Source organism: Microcaecilia unicolor, chromosome 6 (genome assembly GCF_901765095.1).
Source record: "Microcaecilia unicolor chromosome 6, aMicUni1.1, whole genome shotgun sequence".
In the NCBI taxonomy this organism is placed as follows: Eukaryota; Metazoa; Chordata; class Amphibia; order Gymnophiona; family Siphonopidae; genus Microcaecilia; species Microcaecilia unicolor.
The window spans coordinates 135,672,157-135,693,994 of record NC_044036.1 but is presented as its reverse complement, the minus strand read 5'-3'; the positions used below and the strand labels follow the sequence as shown (position 1 = coordinate 135,693,994).

At 42.0% G+C, this 21,838-nt stretch overlaps 1 protein-coding gene across 2 annotated transcripts in view; it reads left to right on the top strand.

Annotated features, from left to right (window-relative positions):
* The window catches only part of PLXNA1 (plexin A1), a 551,734-nt gene that overhangs the window by 458,818 nt on the left and 71,078 nt on the right, over window positions 1–21,838 (top strand). For both annotated transcript variants that reach the window (XM_030205992.1, XM_030205991.1), the window contains exons 21-22: window positions 6,263–6,405; window positions 20,284–20,540. In XM_030205992.1, the coding sequence (XP_030061852.1) occupies window positions 6,263–6,405; window positions 20,284–20,540 (400 nt within the window). The remainder of the gene's footprint in view (window positions 1–6,262; window positions 6,406–20,283; window positions 20,541–21,838) is intronic.

The window sequence follows — 21,838 nt, the reverse complement described above, 5'->3', positions numbered from 1 at the left end:
AACTATTTTTGCCTGCTTTTTTTTTTTTCTTTTTTGCTCTCCCTTTGGAAGAAGAAAGCTAGCTGCAGGAGAGGAGGACTGAATAGGCTGGGGTCTCTCATTATATGACAGAGGGATGCTGGAAAATTGGACAGAATACCTCCAAGGATCCTGCAGAAGGAGTCTAATTGCCCATTATCGCTGTTACTGAGCGCCTAGAGCCATGACCCTGCCAACTGCAGCCAGCCCAGAGGCAGGAAATGAAACGGGCACCCCAGAACAAGATAGAAGCCCTGACAGAGGGAGCTGTTGGAGTGAGCGCTTATAACTCTACAGCTGGCAGATGAAAGAATTGACTTTTAATTAAAAACAGACATATCTTTCCCCGATTTTTTTTTTTTGTAGCCAACCATTACAGATCAGTTATCTCAGCTTTCAGGATGACGGGTTGTTTCATTTGGTTGACGAGTCAGTAAATTCTGTGCCTTGCTTCAAGCCCTCTAACAACTGTTAATTTGATATTTACTTGAGCAGCAGGAAGATGGGGTTCACCTGCTTTTGCTTGGCACGATTAATGATGTGTATATTGTAACGATCAAGCCTTTTCTTTTACTGGGAATTTTCAGTTAAAAAACGTGGGTTATTTCTTTCTTTTCTTTTCTTTTCTTTAATATAGAAGTGGTGCTGGAGGTGGCGGTGAGGGGTATTGGACCAGCGAGTGTTCAGGAGGGCGGCCGTATATCCCGACATTTTATAATGGTGTTTAAAATTACACATGCAAATTTGGACACGCACTAATTGGACTTAATTGAAATTTACGCATGCATTTTTAGTCACGCGGATCCGACTCCAAAGAGGGAGCACGGCCCTGGGATGTTCCCCCCCCCCCCCCCCCCCCAAAAAAAATGGTACTTGTAGATGGACGAGTTTAGCATGAAAACATGTAGTTCAAAGCCATAATTGAACCAGAAATTTAGATGTTTTTCCAGTTTGATTATGGCTGTGAGCGAGACTTTTTTGAGACATTTTCAGCAAAATGTCTCAATTTGAACTTATTTATATTTTTATTATTTATATTTATGTGATATCCGTCTTTTTATTTTTTAATGACAATGTGCTTGATTTTATATATGTTTTTTCAATATCTTTGTATTGCTGTATGTTACGGTTTTAATGTATTTGTATATTCATATTTTTATTGAAATGGATTTTTTTCATCTTTTAATTCATTCTTTTTCTGTATTATTTTATTATGCATTAATTTGCATACTGTTAATATGATTGTATTTGTTTATTTATAGCCCCTGAGGCAGCTCGTGTGTGGGCGATACACGGCCTGTGTTGGGCATTGTTGGTTGAATAAATTCATCTTCATATAGATTTCTTCATCTGCTTTTTGTGTCATCGTCAATTCAAACTTAGACATCATATTGAAAATGCGCCTATTGAGACACGCCTATGACCCATCCATGCTCCGCCCACATGTACGTCCCTCTTGTAATTGGGCACTATGGCTCTTAGGCGTTATTTGATGGAATAGTGTCTCATGCACACAGATAACTAACTGTGCCGCGTTCCTCTAGGCTTCAGCTTATAGGATTACTCTGAGTACATTTTAAAATCGTGAAACCATGTAACCAATTTAATAGCATTTGGGTACCAGCCCATCTGGGACTCCCAGAAGCCGTTATAGTGGCTACAAGTTGGATGGTTTGATATTTTTAATAAGCATAGTTGGAAGCTTAGCATATACTCCCGTATTCCATATAATGCAAGTTAAGTTGCGCACACGACTCCAGTCGTATTCTGGATTTCCGTGCGCGACTTAGTTAACAAGCCAATCAGCGCTGATAACTGCCACATAACAAGCAATTATTGACATTAATTGGCTTTAATTAGAATTTATGCGCAGATCTGTCTAAGCATATTCTGTAACGTGACCTGTGTGAATTCTAAGTTGCATAGTTGAAAAGTGGGCGGGGGATGGGCATTTCTAAAATCTTGCATGTTGATATACAATACACCCAGTCTGCGCCTAATTTAGATGTCGGGATTTACACCAAATTTTACTTGCTGTAACTGCCCCGTGACTAAATTTAGTCTCACAGATGAGCACTTGGCGTATTTCACAGCACAACAAAAAATAAATTTTTCATGTGCTACTCCTCAAAAACCATTTGTCCTATACTAAATTCAGTGTGCGTATTCCAAATCCGAAGTCAAAATTGTTGTAACACGTCAGGAAATTTTGTTATGCATAAGTTTGCCCATATGAATTAAGCACTTGGAAAGCATTGAATAATTTTTCACAGAACGAGTTTTACTCCAACAATTAACTGATCTACATCAAAGTTTTCGTAGTAAACAGTATATGAAAATGTAATGGAATAACAAAATTTCAAAAATGTCTCGTATTCCAGTTTAAAAGTCTTACTTCAGCAAGGCCCAGTACTGTTAAAAGTGCTTCAGACCTTTGCGTTTGTGACCGGTCATATTTTCCCGTTGCAAAAACCAGCAGTAGTCCTCCCATCATGTTGGGATTCCAGCGGCCTTGATATCTGTTCTCCATTGTAGAAATGTCTTTATGGAACCTCTCTCCATGTTCGTCACTTACGTGTCCCAAATTGGGTGGGAAAAAGTCAAGATGGGAATGTAAGAAATGCATTTTCAAGGACATTCGGCAACCAAGTTGTTCATATGCTTTAAGCATGTTGTCTACTACTTCAGCACAGTTTTCAGCTCGTCTGTTTCCAAGGAAGTTCTACACTACTAGCACAAATGCATCCCAAGCATTACTATTATAAGTGAATAGGCTTTGCATGTATAACTTAAAATCTAGACGTGTCAGGCAAATTCGGAGTTCATATTTGGAATTGGCGGGTTCAATTTAGTATAAATCACGTTTTTCTCTCAGTAGCAAAATCATTGTTGCGTTGTGAATTATCTGTGTGGAAACGTAGACGTATTATAAAAAAATATGCCTAAATTTAGGTGTAGTTTATAGAATGCGCCTAGGCATATTTTTTTTGTCACCCATTTTCCAGGCTCCATATATAGTCTAGTCCATAATGGGTTACAGTAAACTAAATCACTAAAAATCATTGCATGCAGATTGGTATATTAGTCAAAAGCAGTTTCATTTGTTTAATTAACAGAGTTTATTATAAGCAGATTTTCTGGAGTCTCTCCTTCCCGGTTAAACCCCTTTGAATATCAGGCCCTCAACTCCTTTCTTCAAGGGCACAGAAGTGTCATGTTTAAGCGCCCACAGTTATACCAGGTCTGTGATGGAATCTGTGTGCTCTGATGCCAGTATAGAATTAGGCTCTTACCTTGTGGGATTGGGGTGCCTGAAAGGAGTTGTCCCCCTTATAGAAGTGACCTCTGTTACGGAATGACAGCAGGAGGGGAGAGATTATTCTGCTGTGCAGAATCTGCCCTCCCCGGGGAGGGCTCTTGTTTGCTATTAAGCTATGGTTGGCGGAGGAGGGCAGGAGTTTGCTTTTCTCTGTGACGAGAATGACACAGAGAGAAGGGGAAAGGAGGAGGAAAGCTACAGTAACGTGAATAAATTCCAGCAGTGGGATACATTTATTTAAGCCAGAGATGAGTGCCCCTCTCTGTGGTGTATCGATTTAGCCCTAGAGGTAGATAGACAGACTCCAAAGCTCATGTTATCTCTCCACTCCTGGATGTGAACGTTATCGCTTCATCCAGCCTGTTTATGGAATTTCCATCTTACTCATCTTCATACAAATTGAAGATTTTTGTGTGGTCTCCCCCACCCCCCGTAATTCCCCCCCCCCCCTTATTCCACTTGAGATTGATCGTGGGATTAGCCACTTTCAAAGCACCTCCGAAGCCTGCGGCTACGGCTTCATTTCTGCAGACAGACTATAGATTACATGTGGAGAGGGACTGAAGCAGAGATATGTATATACATATAAATATACATTTTTATCTATATATCTGTATCTTATCTTCAGGTTGTTGTTAAGATTATGCTGCACTTTAGTGAAACAGGTGTTTGTGTGTAATCAAACTTTTGCGATGCGCCATCTGCACTTAACAGATCTGGTGATGGTTCTGATGTAGTCTTAGAAAGAGTGGGCTGTTTACTGGCTAATGACATAACTTGGCAACAGGAACATCATAGGTTCTTGCAGAAACAGCTAATGGCACCGTGAATATCTTGTAGCGAATGACTACACTTGTGAGTGCATTAGCTTTTTGTTTGCGTGAGTTCTCAAGGTTGTTTGAGCAACAGAGATTCATTTATTTTGAAGGTGAAAATTTCCCATTTCTGCTGGCCATGAAATGGCATCCTGTAGCTTACTCCGATTGGCTCGTCCAATGCTTTACTGCATCTAAAGGTCAACCAGACTGATACTACTACTACTACTTATCATTTCTATAGCGCTACTAGACGTACGCAGCGCTGTACATTTGAACATGAAGAGACAGTCCCTGCTCAACAGAGCTTACAATCTAATTAGGACAGACAAACAGGACAAACAAGGGATAAGGACAAAGAGTAGCAAGATTCCGTGCAGAATCCTAAAGAGTAGCAAGATTCCGGAATCCCATAGTAGCAAGATTCTGTGCAGAATCCCAAAGAGTAGCAAGATTCCGGAATCCAAAAACTACTACTCCTACTTATCATTTCTATAGTGCTACAAGACGTACGCAGCCCTGTACATTTGAACATGAAGAGACAGTCCCTGCTAGACAGAGCTTACAATCTAATTAGGACAGACAAACAGGACAAATAAGAGATAAGGGAATTACTAAGGTGGGGATGATAAAATAAGGGTACTGAACAAGTGAGTAAGGTTTAGGAGTTAAAAGCAGCATCAAAAATGTGGGCTTTTAGCCTAGATTTGAAGACGGCCAGAGATGGATACCAACAGCTTTTACATCCCTATTCAGTAAACCACATCATAGGCGGTAGGGTGGTACAGGCTGGCAAATGCCACCCCACAAAAATGGCTTGCTACCCTTTTGCCACTTCATTTCAGGCATTTTCTTCCTTCTTTTCTAGCTATCCATACTGACGCTTCCTTCTTCCATATGTTTCAATGAGAAGTTGGAACTGTGCATGCCCCCTACTCCAACCCCCCCCCCCCCCCCTCCTGGACCTGACCCCAACAATACAAGTCCCCTCACCTGATGCAACCTGCCATTCTAATTCTCCTCTTCTGGACCCAACCCAATAATAGAAGACCTCCCACATAATACAACTCCTCCATTCCTATGCCCCCTCTCGGACCTGACCCTAAAAAATAGACATTCCTGGGCCTACCTGACCATCCCTGGTGGTCCAGTGGGCAGGCGCAAACCACACTTGCTCCTGTCAGCTCCTGCTGAAAAATGACAGCTGCAATCTGTAGCAATATTGTTTGGGGGACTTCTGATGATGGGTCAGGTCCAGGCGGGGGAGAGAGGAACCTGATATCTTCTTATGTGGGTTCTTCCCGATATTCATCTGGAACTCACATAAGAACTGGGAACCAGTACATGACCCTATAGCCTCAGATACACAATACTGGTGCCTGAACATACCACAGGATTATATATCTGGTGCAAACTTAGCTGGCAACGGTCAGCTCTTAAAGCAACGCCAACCACTGCTGACTGAATATTGACTGGTGTACCTATATTTAGTTTAGATAGCGATACTGATACTGAGGAGTATCAGTATCGCTATGTAAACTAAATATAGGTACACCAGTAGTAGAGGATACAGACAGTACTGAACAGGGGCGTGGCTAGGCCTGTTCTCATAACCGATTGCAGCCTGGGCTTTGCTGGTCACAATTAGAGAAGACCCATGGGTTCTTCAGGTCATTGTATAATCCACATGCTGGTCCTTTACAAGCTATCACGGCCTGCACAGAACCTGTAGTACAGTGTTAAGTAATTAAACTTGTTCATTGTGTGTGCAATAGAGGCTGACATTGGGATTTGCTCTACTGCCCCTTTTAAAATAATTGATCTTTTTTGCTATTAGGGTCTCTTAGTGATTAGAAGCTGTATGTGACTGGTTTTAAGCAGCCTATTAGCAATCCTTCCCTTTTGCACACCAAATGATATTTTAATAAATTGCAGTTATTATGAAATTGTGTTGGGCCCAGGCCAAAAGTACTTAGAATTCAATTTCTGGAATTACCTCATCTTCTTACTTAGTTCTGAAAACCTCAAATATTTATCCTGTTAAAACAGATTTTTGTAACAAAATGCTCTGGTTGCAATGCAGACTGACTTGTGCTTTGTATCTAACCAGCTTTCGCTGAACTGCAGACAGATATTCACGAGTTGACTAATGATTTGGATGGGGCTGGCATCCCGTTCCTGGACTACCGCACTTACGCCATGCGAGTTCTCTTCCCGGGGATCGAGGACCATCCAGTGCTGAAAGAGATGGAGGTAAAGACCTAGTTCTATAGATGGACACATGGCAGTTGCCACCTTACTTGATAGATATGTGCCAAAATGTACTAGGCGCGTGTGAGTGCTATGGCTTGTAACGGCAAGGGGCCGCACACATGGGTGAGCCATGGGCGTGGCGCCAAGTGATGCATGTAAATGATAGAATATTATCCTAAGAACAGAAGCGTTGCCATATTGGGACAGACTGAAGGTCTGGATTGGCCACTGTTGCTTGATGGACCTTCGGTCTGTCCCACTGTGGCAGTGCTTATGTTCTATCAAGCCCAGTATCCTGTTTCCAACAGTGGCCAGTCCACTTAGACACCTACTTACATCAGCCATTGACTTGGCACAAGTGATCATGTCATAACATTTTATTTATTTATTTATTTATTACATTTGTATCCCACATTTTCCCACCTATTTGCAGGCTCAATGTGGCTTACATAGTACCGTAAAGGCGTTTGATAATTCCGGTATAAACAGTTACACAGTGATGATGTGGTAGAATGAGGTTCATGTGGAACAGACATATTAGGGAATCGTATAGAGGAAGAGTTACATTATGTCCATTACGTGCTTTGGTTTGTAGTATTTATTTTATTTGTTTCATTTGTATCCCACATTTTCCCACCTATTTGCAGGCTCAATGTGGCTTACATGGTACCGCAGCGGTGTTCGCCAGTTGCGGTATGAACAAATACAGGTGTTATGTTGCAGGGTTCAGGTATTTAAGTAGGGTCGGTAGGGTATGCCTTTTTGAACAGGTAAGTGTTTAGTGATTTCCGGAAGTTTAGGTGGTTATACGTTGTTTTCACGGCTTTTGGTAGTGCGTTCCATAGTTGTGTGCTTATGTAGGAAAAGCTGGATGCACGCCAAAGCACCTTTATGCTAGTATTCTGCAGTGTCTTAGGCGCATTACAGAATTGGCACTCGGGGAGCCCTGTTGTGGTTCCTAATTTCAGTCAATTACCTGCATGATGATCTAAAGTTCATCCTTTGAGTGCCTCAGGAATTGCATCTTTGATTCAAGTTGCTGCTATTTTTTAAAACTTTTCACCTTGATTTCTGAAATGAAGGTAAGGTGAACAGAAGGCTTTGCAAACCTTTAAGGCTGTAGGCTGCTAGTGTGCCATGAGTGTGTTATAATCCATAATGTACCACTTTCTCAGAGTCACTGGCCTTGTGAATTAAGCCTTATGAGGAAGCAGCCAGGAACTGGCATCTGAGTAAGGAGGTATTCTTCAAGCCATCAAATCTAGAGGCAACCCTAGAGGTAGTGCCATGTTGCAATGTATGGTAAGAACCACAGACCCTAGCAGCGGCCTTCCTTGTTAATGTTTGCAATGTGTTGGCTCGTATCGATTACTGTAACATCGTTTATATGGGCTGTAAAGAAACTTCAAACCTTGTTAAATACAACTGCCCAATTAATACTACAGTGGGACATGTTTATCCACTCCTACCCTAGCTAATATTTAACCATCTCTCTGACCTCATGTGCAACTTTCTTCAAATCAATCACCTTACTTTCTAATTCTTCCTACTTTCTTACTCATCTATATGTTACAACTTTGCCTTACCCTTCACTACCAATTATAATGTTCTAGTACATATTGTGTTGTCATTGCAAGTAGTATACCATGCCATACTTTGTATTGTTGTTTGAATATTCTTACTGCTCTAATTGCTTCCTGCTCATGTTTGATCTATTTTTACTGTACACCGCCTTGAGTGAATTCCTTCAAAAAGGCGGCAAATAAATCCTAATAATAATAAGTACGATAGAGCCACACCATTGTTATTGCAACTGCACTGGTTATCAGTGCAGGCAGTATCATTTTTAAGCTTTGTTGTCTGTTTTTTTTAAATTGTGTATGGTGAAGCGCCTGCTTATATGATTTAATTTAATTTGATTATCATCTGGATCCAGATGTTTTTTTAATTCTTCAGTCCCCAGTTCCAGAAAAGGTCATGTATAAGAACATTTTCTTTAGTTGATTTGTACATCTTGCAGCCAGTAATTGGAATGAATTACCTATCGAAATTAGAAGTGCAAATCAAACTATGTTGTATTTTGTAAACTGTTGAAAACTGTTGTATTTAGAAAATACCTGAATATAAATTAATTAGTGGTTTTATGGCTTTTATTGATTTGTAATGTTCCTGGGGATATTGTTTGTTGTTTTTTTGTGAGCCATTCTGTACGTTGCTGGTATGTGTGGGATACAAATGTAATCTAATAATAATAATTTGCTGTTTCTCCTGTCCAGTCCTTGGGGCACCTCTCTGTGACCTACCATGCAAACAAGTCATCAAGAATCTCTCAGATTCTTTTATATGTTTTTCCTGTGAACCAGAAAAACAGGTGCCCTTGGCCTGGATTGGCCGCTGTCGGGGACAGGATGCTGGGCTCGATGGACCTTTGGTCTTTTCCCAGTGTGGCATTACTTATGTACCTTATTTATATTTTGATTCTCTACTTTCTTCTTTAAGCCCGGAAACCGATGATAAGATATTTAGAAATAAGTTGACAACTATTTCGTTTAGGAAGTTTTTTAAAAATTGATGATTTTTTGATAGGGACCTATGTTTTAGATGGGATAATTCATAGAAGTGATTGACTGATTTTGTTTAACTTATTTCCTAGAGATGTCCTGGCAATTTGCAAAATAGAAATTGATATTTGTACTGTACTGTGTTGAAAACCAACAGCCTGAATAGAGAAAATCTTTTCCCTAGGAGTGGAGGAGTAGTCTGGTGGTTAGTGCAGTGGAATTTGACCCTGGGGAACTGAGTTCGATTCCCACTGCAGCTCCTTGTGACTCTGGGCAAGTCACTTAATCCTCCTTTGCCTCAGGTACAAAATAAGTACCTGAATATATGTAAACCGCTTAGAATGTAGTTGCAAAAACCTCAGAAAGGCGGTATATCAAGTCCCAGTTCCCTTTCCCTAAAGAGCTTTTGAACAGTATGATAACAATGCTTTTGAGTCCAAAATATTTTGAGGTCCTGCTACGATGGCATTTTACTACCATTTTGCAGTTTTTGCTAATATATTACAGAAGGGAGAGACCAGTCTGTTTCTGATTCTGTCCTACGAGCTCTGCTCTGTTCATTCGCTGAAAACTGCCAGTAAAGCCCACCGTAGACTCTTGCGCTGTATATACTGACCAGAGAGTGACATTGTGCTGAGCGTGAAATAGTGTGAGGATGGAAGGGTGAAAAGGGGTCATCGTAGCTTTGCTGAAGAGGCTCAGGAAGCCGTGAGCTTTGTAAAGCTATCACCGTCCCAGATGGGAGTGAGAGGGCTGACGTTTAGCTGTGGCCATAGCAAATTGCGCATTTTCGCAGCTTACACGCCCTTGCATCTCAAGGGGTGGTAGTACACGGAGGCGGTGATTTTAAGTATGTTGAACACTTCTGAACCCACCGTTGCCCGGACACTCACTTCAGTTCCTCCCTTCTGCTGCAAATGTGTCAGTGATGTCGCTGTGCACCCTGAATGGCCCCATTAATCACAGCGGCAGATCATTGGTATGGATTTCTTGAATACCTTGTCTGTACTGTTCTGCTCTGGCTTAACTGCCTAGGGCCATGCGTCAGGACAATATATACTGCAGAAGCCTGGAACTGCGATGCCAAGAGCCAGTGGCATCAGAATCCTGGCACCAAATGTCACACAGAATGTTGCATTATCTTTCGGTCAGACTCTCTTAGGGACAGGAAATAGTTTTGTACTTGCAAAAGAAAGAGCCTGATGGCCAATTGGTCTTTAGTATTGTCATTATAGTGTCTCTGTGTTGCTCTGCTATTTAGACGCTGGATTGCTTCCATGTCCTGTAAATCTTGAGTCTGTGTATGCAGATTTCATTGACTTACTCCTGGGCAGAAGGCCTGCTGCTTACTGGACATTTGTGTACTGTCTATAAACAGTCCACAAAAAACTACGAACGACCACCTAAACTTCCGGAAAACACTAAAAACTAACCTGTTTAAAAAGGCATACCCTACCGATCCAACATAAATGCCTGATCTCTGCAACACAACAAAACTAAAAAAACGTAATGGACATAACACAACTCTTCCGTTGTACAATTCCCTAGTGTGGCTGTGGCACATGAACTTTATCTTACTACAACATCACTTTGTATTTGTTACATACACCGGAGTCTGTAACGCCTCTCCGGTACTATGTAAGCCACATTAAGCCTACAAATAGGTGGGAAAATGTGGGATATAAATGTAACAAATAAATATTCAAAATGGTTTAACTGGGCAGGTTGGAGCGGGCTGGGGGCTGAGTGTGGGGTGGAATGCCTACTTAGCTGATTAGCAGCCGTCTTCAGTCTACTAACGGGTAAGTAACTGCATAAATTTAGGACAGCAAAAAGGTTGTCCTAACTTTAGTGCTAAAGTTAACCGGACACCAGTTAATTGGCCAGTGCCCGGTTAACTTTCAGGTGACCTCTGGTACCCAGATATTCAATGCCGGAAGCCGTTCTCACAGGGTTAGTTTAGCCTGTGGCTCTGAATGGCTCAGACGCCACTTGGTTCAGCGACTATGAAGCTCAACCTATAGTGTTTGAACGTTACACTGGTGAGGAAGGACCATCTGGAATGGTTTACTCTGTTTTCACTTCATTGTTTGAGTTTGGAAGAGGTGTGTTTTATTTATTTCTGTTCATTGATTTCTTCAACTTGTCATACCGCGTTACAATGAATGCAGTAACCTCAACAGATAAGGCCTAACAATGATGAATGAAACAATATAGCGAGTTTTCCCCTGATGTGGTGCCAAACGTGAAGAGTGACTTTTTCTAGGATGCACTTCCCCCCCACCCCACCCTACTGGGTAGATAATAAACACTGCTTGATTGACTTTGTTGACCTACAGGAAACCCGAGTTTGAGTTCCTCCAGGGACCTCGTGTGCTTTGCCGTAGCATCACTTTTGGGTATAGAGAAGTGAGAGCAGATGAATGTGCCCCAGAACCACTTCCTATCCCCCAAACAAATGAAGAATAGGACATGCCCTGTAATCCTCCTGTAGAATCCCTCTATGAGCTGGTTATATTGTGGTCAGCCAAGCTCCATCCAAAGACTGTAGTGCTCACCGTCCACTGCCTCGGGATTTTTAAGTACCAGCCAGGCTTTTCTAGAAATTAGAGGTGTTTCTGAATTGGTAGTTCCATTTCCAGTCAGCCACCTGTACAAAGTCCAGGTAAGAACAGTGGCCGTGAATTCGTAGGGGTCCCATAATGTCCATGTAAACAGATTTATACCTGTCCTCACTTGCAGCTTCTCCAGTTGGTGCTGGCTTTCAGTTGCTTTCATTTGCCATGCGAGTGCTCATTTTGTCCGACATCCATATTTCAGGCTCCCTCATTCCACCGCCTGCCTCCCTCACCTTCCCCCACTCATCAGGTTCTCAACATCTGCTTAATATAGTGCATGTAATAATACATAAATTGGATTTTCGTGTTACTGTCTGCTAAAGCTTTTTTTTTCCCCCATGATTTGAGTGTTGACTAGTAACCTGCACTGTGCCTCAGTTCCGACCTAGCAGCTTAATTAATCTTGACATGGGTTTTGGTGCATATTTATATAAGTAAACCTGCCCAGGAATAGCACTCTTATTAATTAGACAGAAGTGAGTGTTTCAGACTGGAAACCCCCCATGCTGATGTCCTTCCACTTCTCACTAGGACTCAGGGGCTGAGAACACTTTGCTTTCAACTTTCAGATCAAGTTAATTTTTTAGGTATAGATCTCATCTCCCGTGTCATTCCTGAGGTATCCAAATGGCTCTGCCAGTGCATATGGATAGGCAGAATCATGCCTGGTTTTGCTCCTTTCCTTCTCTAAATTGACATTTTCAGTTTCTCCAGAAATGGTAGGAGTAGAGACATCCACAGATTCAATAGGGATAAAACCAAGGTCGGCTCATCCTTTCTGTAATTGGATCCCTACCCAGATGAAGCAAATGCCAGGGGCGTAGCTAATTTCAGGATCTACCTGTTATAAAATGTGTTATGGGGGGAGGGAGAGGGGGTACAAACCAGAACAGTGACGAATTCCACTACAGACTGTTGGAATATGGGAATTTGCGCAGTCATCTCTGCAGAATGGTAGAAAACCAGAGAGGAAAGACGACAAAACTGACTTGGAAAAGGAATGATATCCTGCAGGCTGTCCAGTGCGTATGATAGATAGGTGAGAGATATTTATTTATATACTAGCTCTACCCGACCACGCGTTGCTGTGGCTCAGTCTGGTTAAATGGAAAAGAAAGAAAAGAGGAAGCGCACGTTTCTAATATGTTTAATTTCACAATGCTTGTGGGTATACAATATTTTTTGTTGTTCCATTGTGTGTGCAGAGATAGAGATTGTCTGGTTTGCCGACTGTAGAACATGCAACATATAATTGTCCATGTGAGAAGCAATCCGTGTAGATGTAAACGGGTGAATTCTAAAGATTGGCCCTGAGCTTTGTTGATGCTGATTGCAAACGCCAATCGAATTGGGAATTGCAATCTCTTAAATTGAAATGGCATATCTGTTGGAATCATAGGAATGCGAGGAATGAGGACATGTTCACCTTTGAAAGGTCCTGTCAAGATTGTTGCTTGTACGACATTGCTCATTAATTTTTTTACTGCAAGCCGCGTGCGGTTGCAAAGCTTTGGCTGGTTGATATTTCGCAACATGATAATTGGCACGCCGATTTTCAATTGCAGTACGTGCGGTGGCATACCTGGCAGATCGAGTGAATTGAAAAAGTCTGTTGGATAATTAAGCACTTCATCTGCTTCCAGAACAGTGTCGACGGACTTGTATGTGAGTGGCTCGCTTTGAATGTTAGACTGAATAATATTGTTCAGTTCGTAGACATCTTTGTTCTTGGCCGCAAGAATAGCTCGTTCACTCAGCGAATCGTGATTCTTATAATTGGTTTGAATATTGGGAAATACTTTTTCAACCAATTGTTCTTTTGAGGTCAGTAAATTGCAGAAGTTATGAGGCAATGAAATTCGTCCTGAGGTCAGATCAACCGTTCCCAATTTTCAGCAATTGATGTGAGAATATCTGAGCTGACTGATCGTTTTGCAGCTGGACACGCATATTTGTAGTTAAGTTTAACGTCTTTACATGTTGCCACAAAGTAGAGTATTTTAGGCAAGCATTTATTTCGAACGCTGGTGTCGATCGAGGAACTACAGGTAATGTTTGCCTGAAATCTCCTGCAAGCAATATTAATGTGTTCCGAAATGAACTGATGTTTCCATGCAAATCTTGCAATGATCGATCAAGAGCCTCAAGCGATGTTTTTTGCTGTATTGTTTCCTCGGCACGTATTTGAGTCATTCTTTGTCTGTTTCGCTCGTTCGCTGATGCCCGTTCTTCCTCAGTTTGATTTGCAGTTGTAGGTATATAAAAAACGCGCGTATTTGAATGCAACGTTGTGTTGAAATTTCAAAGCAATTGGTGAAGAACTTTCAGAGATTTAAGCGACTCTCAGCCTGTCGCGTTGATTCTGTTGAGAACAAAGCATTTCTGAAGCTGCAGAATGCGATCGCCATGCTCGCAGCCGTGCATCGTCAAGTCTGGCTGCACGCCGCTCTGCTGCTTCCTCGGCACATATTTGAGCCATTCTTTGTGTGTTTCGCTCGTTCGCTGATGGCCGTTGTTCCTCAGTTTGATTTGCAATTACTCGTTGCACTGCTTCCGCTCCACGAGTACGACAGCTGTGACATCTATATAATAGTAGGTATATAAAAACATGCGCGTATTCGAATGCAACGTTGTGTCCAAATTTGAAAGCAATCAGTGAAGAACTTTCGGAGATTTAAGATTTTGAACAAACGAACATTTACATTTTTATTTATATAGATTGCATTTGTATCCCACATTTTCCCATCCATTGGTAGGTTCAATGTGGCTTACAGGTTTCAGTTTAGTTGAAGTGCAGCACTTGGCTTACCGCTCGCTCTTTGGGGGCTGCCACCGGCCCAATGAGGCCACAGGTGGTAGTCCCGCCCCGGAAATGGCTTTCGCAGCAGTAACCCAGCAGTAATCAGGCATCTTCGCGTGCTGCCTGGTTACCACCGGGTTAGCACGGGAGCCCTTGTCACCACTCAGTGGATGGTGGTAAGGGATCCCTCATCACATGGCCATGCAATAAGAGTTCTCTCACCGCATGGCCATGTGTGCCGGGGGCTTTTTTTTTACCCCTGGCGCGTGGGAAAAATGGCTCCTTCCACCAGCACAGGGCTCTTTGTCCCGCATGGTAAAAGGCCTCTAGTGTCTGTCTTCTTTTATAGAACAGGGTCTTTCCAGGTGCCCTGGGTACAGACTTTCCACATGTGACTGTCCAGCAAAATTCCTAAACATCTTCAGCTGAAATTCTTTGAAAAAGCAGGGAAGAGAAAAAGATGAATGCGTACCCTTTGTTGAAAAATGTCAGGTGCTTTACTGTCATGAATTTGAGCTGAAATCAGCCCAGTGTCCAGGCATTGGCCAGGTTCTGGCATGCACTTATTTTTTCCTTTGGAACAACATTGTGCTAACATAAAGATGTGGTTTGTTTTGGACATTGTTGGGTGGCTCTAATAGTCTTCAGTTTGGTGCTTATGTATTTACTAGTAAAAAAGGCCCGTTTCTGTTTGAAAGGAAACGGGCGCTAGCAAGGTTTTCCTCTGAGTGTGTATGTTTGAGAGAGTGTATGTGAGAGTAACTGTGTAAGAGAGGCTTCTGTTCCTGCTGCTGTACATTCCCAGTGTTGTGCTGATTCGCTGCTCCCTGTATCGTGGCTCCGCCCCTCTCCCTTCTACTGGCCAATCTGGTGTGGGTTGTGTGACGTCACTATTATCTACTACATGAGGGACACCACCTCCAGCGGAAACAATGGTTCCAGGCAGCCTCAGAATGTTGGAGGTGAGAATTATTATATAGGATGAGCGGACATTGCCAGTGGTTCTTAATTCAGGGCCCAGATATGGTACTAAGGTGGGATGGGTATTACACCAAAGGACTGTTGTACATCAGCTCTGCAAAGCCCCAGTTAAAATCTGTTATTCTGCTGTTCTGTCTGTCACTTGTTTAAGAATGAGAAAGGAAGCGCTGGTGCAAAAACAAGACCTATTTATGTGAAATCTTAGAGATGAAAATGAGCTGACAGTAGAAGAATTCTTGGTTGCACACACAAGAGATTTTACTAGACTGAAGCCATGCTTGTTTGATCTAAGTATTCCACGTTGACTGACATTTTGATGGGTAATCTTCATTGAATAAGAGTCTTTACGGTCCCATTGGCCTTAGCTGAGGAAACAAGGTAGAGGGGTTGGATGGAATGGTTGACCCCTGGTGAATTATTCAGCCACATGCAGCAGTCTTGAATATTCCCAAATGGGTCTCTAGAAACATGACCTTATTTCAGTGAGAGTTTTTCCCACGTGTTTTCAGTGTCACTTTGCATTAAACTTATAACGGAAACAGTTTGTTCCACTAAAAAAGAAAAAAGCTCTGCAATTCTTTGCTTTCCATATGTTGTGGTTGGTGAGGACTCTGAAGAGTAGATCCCGAACTTGGATCTGGGATACTCTGTTAGCTGTTGGGTAGGTTAACTGTTTAGTACTATGACAAGGAGGCCAAGCATGGAGTTCTATTTTTCACAGAATTATACGTCCCACCATGTAGTGGGGTAAAACAGAAGTGGCTTGGTTTGTCACCCAAGTCCTGGAAAGATTTAACGTGGAGGATAGAAGCAAAAGGCAGATGTAATAAGAAGATAAGTCTTTATTTCAAATCCAAAGGCTCCCAGAGATTTACACATCTGTGCCCGAGATGGCCATGTTTCACCTTGAAACAGCTGCGTCAGAGGCTAAATTAATGCTCCTTCCTCTGGGTCACTAGGTCGCCAGGGCTGATCTTGATTGGTGCGGGGGGGGGGGGGGTGTTAATAAAGGTAAAAATGTAAGTCAGTCTTTGGGATTCAAACCCATCTTTAATCTTTAAATACTATAAATTCTCTTCTCTCTCAACTTCTCCCAATGGTTTCCAATATGTGATCAATACCAACATTTCAGAATTCACCAAATAATTCAATTTTAAAAATATGAATCAAAACACATCCATGTCTTAAATGCAGTAAGTGTAATGTCTGTCTTTAGCTTTTCAAGCTTGAATTTTCTGATTGATTGATATCTTTAAATCTTCACTCCTTGGGACGCATCCCATTGGGTTTCCAGGATATTCACAATGAATGCATCAGATAGATGTGCATACCAAGGAGGAAGTGCATGCAAATCTATCTCATACATATCCACTGTGGGTATTCTTAAAACTCGATGGGGCTTGGTCTGCCCTGATGACTGGGTTGAGAAGTCCTGACTTAAATCAACAAGGCAAACGTTCCACCAAATCCAACATGGAGGATAAAAGCAAAAGGCAGATGTAATAAGAAGATAAACAGTCTTTATTTCATGTGTGATATAGAAAATATTCATTCTCTACTTTCAATTCCCGTGTGGTGCTGGTGACCAGAGTGGAATGAGTGAAGAAAGGAGGTCCTTTCTCCGCAGCGGATTTAGTGGTGCTGGGCAGATAGGAGACGGGGACTGATGAGACCAATCTGCTGCTGGGAATGGGTAAGGGGGGCTGGGGACAGGTGGGAAATGGGAGCTGGAGCTTGGCAATGAACCTGATACAGTCAAATATTCTGCCTTATGAAGAAAACGGCACTGGAAAAAGGGGATGTCCTATCACCCATTAATACCTCTTAAGCGGTCAAATAGTCTCTCTTTTTACAATATCTGCTTGAGAATATGAACTAGGCCTCTGTATTTTCCAGAGTGCTTTTAAGAGTCTTTCCTCCCCGCCCCTCCAGTAAAGAGTAGCTAAGCCAAGTTGGATTAAAGCTTGGTGCCCGCTTCAGGTTTGCTAGAGTTTTCAGCCATGACCCTGGCAGCTCACAGACTTTCCCAGTTGTGCTGAATGTGTAGGGCTTCTTGGTGTGTTGTCAGATGTCGCTCCATTGCCCTCTTAGTTAATCTTTACTTCAATGTATTTGCACCTCACCGTCACTCTCTGTTATACCTGGGGAAGGGGAGATGTAAAAATGCAATAGAACCCAAGGAACAGCATTGGCAAGAAGAAAAATGATCTAAAAATCAAAGTAAAAATTAAATAAAAGAAATATACTGCCATAGGCCTAATACAATTTTAATCAAGTTAGCTTTTATTTGTCTCTTTAATCAGAATCAGTGTAGCACTAGCTATTACAGCTGACGGTGAAGGAGTACTTACACCAGCCGTAATCTAAATCCAACCATTCACATCATTAATGACTTCTATTTTTATTTTATATTGTGTGCACATTTAAGTCTGATTAAATATTTAATTCTATACTGTGCATTTATGTCTCCTAATGACCAACTAAAGGGGGGGGAGGGACCGTTCCCCCTCCCCACAATCCCACACTAGTGCATTCAGACCTGAGCTGCTTGTGGGATATTTCGCTCGCAGGGAATCCAGAAAGAATAGCATTTCCTGCTCTTTGGTTTCTCTGCTGTTCTTCCCTCTCCTGTGGAGCCCTGATAAGATCGCCCAGTCAGACAGGACCAATTTCTGAGCTTATCAAGCTGGTTCATTTCGGTAGCAAATGGAGCCCCAGATAAGGTCCCACTGTGCGCCTGTGCCCGCCTGTTCTCGCAGTAGGCTCTGAGAACTGGATTGATTTCACTCAGAGTGAACATTTTGAAAACCCAGCATTGCGAAACAAATCTGCAGTGTGTAGACACAAATCAAAATCCTCAGGGGGGTTCGAGCTGTTCGATGCTTCTTCTCGACTGAAATTACTAGAAGCTGTTTGGATGCCCTGGCACTGCCTTCCGCATTCTTCTCAGATGGACGGCTGGTGCTGTTAACTCATATGCCTCACGCTGTAATTCCTTGCTGGCATTTTAAAGAGGAGGTTTAGGGGGTGGGGGTAGAGGAGATGCACAACTTTTGCAGAATTACTAGAATTTAAAGCAAGCATTTCATTGTGTACAGAAATACGACCATGGTATGCCTCTGCTACAATCCTCCTATTGTATTACATGTAAAATTCTACTTTTGGTATTCAAAATGCGGTCTACCGGGGACCCCTCTTTTCTTGCGTGTCTGCTGTCTCACTACGTCCCAGCTCGGTCTCTCCGTTCCTCCACCCAACACCGTATGCGTGTCACTACCTTTAGAAATCTTGCACGTGCTAGAATTAAGCATGCTGTTTTTTTTCCTGTACAAGGCCCAGAACTCTGGAACCAGGTTCTGGATCATCTTGGGTCTCAATTTTCCCTAGAATGGTGTAAGACTGATCTAAAGCCCCACCTCTTTCTAGAGGCCGGGTGAGCGTCGCACCACAAAAAAAAATTCCGGCATGCTGGAAATGGCACATACTCAAGCCAGAACTACCGGGCTTACCAACACTTTGTAAGAGGGCACCTAAAAAACTTAGCTGCAGGAGTAACGGCATGACAAAGTCCCAACCTTGAGTTAGCATCGCAAAACGCTGGCCAACGTTGATCGGGGGACTTTTCTGTTTAAGCTTGAGGAGGCAAGGTAAGTGCATTGTGATTGTGTCTATATCATTTAGAAAGTTGTAAACCTTTATTGCATATATAGACTGTTAAACTTATGTACGTGGAGTGTTTTTTTGCCAGTGATGAAGAAATTTTAGCTCTTATGGGGTTATCCTGGAGCTCTTTGAGGCTTTTTCTACCCACAGTTATTAATACATTAACAGATGTCTCATATTGATTTAAATCTAATTGAGGATTGTATTTAAATTATATTGTGTGTGATTCATCATCTAACCATATATAGTTTCTATAGGAGGTTGTTTTATCACCAGAGTACATGGTAGTATCATCAAACATCTTTACTGCAGCAACTGTCTAGGCCAAAATGTTCCTGTATTATTTTCATTAGTTCCTTTTAAGGAAGGGTTTCCCAAACTTTGCCATACCTGCCTAGTACTTGTCTGATCAGCCCACTTGCCATAAAAGAGTACATTATATTTTTTTTGTATTGTAGGATATGAAGGTGTTCATTTTATGTATCTTATAAAATTGATTATACATTGCCTTGATAGTTTTTTCAAAAATTGGTTGAGCAAATTAACATAAGCATAAGGATATTCACAAAGTTTACAGTATTTGCAGCTTTATTATTGATATGGATATTGTGGGTGTCCTGAAAACTCAATGGGTCGTGAGGTCTCCAGGACAGGTTTTGGAAGTCCTGCTTTAAGGCCATTGTATTGAAGTTGTTGTTTGTTGTGGAGGTTACTTGTCTTCATCTGTGTTGGTGGACAGAGATGTGTAAAAAAAATGTAAGATTGGACTTGAACCTTGAGGATTTCAGCTTGGTTTGTCAGATTTTATGGATTTTTTTGTTTTTGTTTTACAAGGTTTGTTGGGGATATCCAACAGATTCTGAGGGAACTTTTGATACTGTTCAGTACCAGGCCTTATTCGAAATACTTTAGACCAATATTCAGCAAGATAGAACCGTGTAGAAGTTTTAAAAAAACATCAACTGCTACCTGCTGAAAATTAGGCCCCTTGTTTCCCTTTCAGGCCAAATTATTTCGCTGTATTTACCAGCTAAGCAGCTTCTGGCTGGCACTGAAAGAATATTACTAGGTGTAGTTTAGCCTTCCAGGTGACATTATGCTGGGCTGATACTAGTTGGGTGAGGGGGGGGAATCCTAGGTGCTGTCACTGTGTCTGTTGGAGTTGGACTGGTATTAGATTGGTATGGATGACTTCTGGCTGTTGTCATTTCTCAGGACAATCCTGTCTAGCAGTACTTTATTTCTGTATTTTTAGGTGCAGGCAAATGTAGAAAAGTCGCTGAGTCTGTTTGGACAGCTTTTGAACAAGAAGCACTTCCTTCTGACCTTCATCCGCACCTTGGAAGCTCAGCGCAGCTTCTCCATGCGTGACCGTGGTAACGTGGCATCCTTGATCATGACGGCTCTGCAGGGGGAGATGGAATATGCCACTGGTGTCCTCAAGCAGCTCCTCTCGGATCTGATCGAGAAGAACTTGGAGAGCAAGAATCATCCTAAACTGCTGCTGAGGAGGTGAGCGATACCGCTGCTCTGTGTTTGTGTGACCTTAATAGTGCTGCAAATACAGGCTTTTAAAAAAAATCTGTTATGTGGCAAAACATACCACTAGCACCATTTTTCTTCTGCAAATGCCCCTGGGAAACCAGTTAGTTTGGGAGCATTCCAGGAACGGAATCAGCACTTGGCCAGTTAAGTGGCACTTAAATGGTCAAGGTCACCGCATAAATAGGACCACATAAGGGAAGGGGAATGGGACTTGATATACTGCCTTTCTGTGGTCGTTGCAGCTACATTCAAAGTGGTTTACATAGTATATACAGATACTTATTTGTACCTTGGTCAGTAGAGGATTAAGTGACTTGCCCAGAGTCACAAGGAGATGCAGTGGGAATTGAACCCAGTTCCCAAGGATCAAAGTCTGCTGCATTAACCACTAGGCTACTTCTCCACTAGCAACATTCCATGTAGAACCTCCAATAGTAGCAACATTCCATGTAGAACCTCAAATAGTAGCAACAGAATCTCAAAAAATAGCAACATTCCATGTAAAACCTCAAATAGTAGCAACAGAATCTCAAATAGTAGCAACATTCCATGTTCCACTGCACTAATCACTAGGCTACTCCTCCACTAGCAACATTTCATGTAGAATCTCAAATAGGGAAAGGGAAATGGGACTTAATACAGTGTCTTTATGTGCTTTTGCAACTACATTCAAAGCAGTTTATGTAGTATATACAGGTACTTATTTTGTACCTGGGGCAAAGGAGGGGTTAAGTGACTTGCCCAGAGTCACAAGGAGAGCTGCAGGGGGAATTGAACCCAGTTCCCAGAATCAAAGTCTGCTACACAAACCACTAGGTTATTTCTCCACTCCACTCCTCCACTCTAAAAGTCAGTCCTATTTTTATGTGGCACACCATAGCCAGTTAAGTGCTGAATATTGCACTCAACAGGCTACCCAGAAAACAGCAAGAAAGCAGATAGACAAGAATCCAGTCATAAGTACATAAGTATTGCCTTATTGGGACAGACTGAAGGTCCATCAAGCCCAGCATCCTGTTTCAAACAGTGGCCAATCCAGGTCAGAACTACTTGTCAAGATCCCAAGACAGTACAATACATTTTATGCTGCTTATTCTAGAAATAAAGCAATGGATTTTCCCCCAAGTCCATTTTAATATTAGTCTATGGACTTTTCCTTTAGGAAGGCAGTCCACAATGGGAGGAGAGATCCAAAAGAAACATTAAATGGCAAATTATTAAATCAGTCATCCAAAGAGGAGAGAATGCATTTACCTATTCAGGCA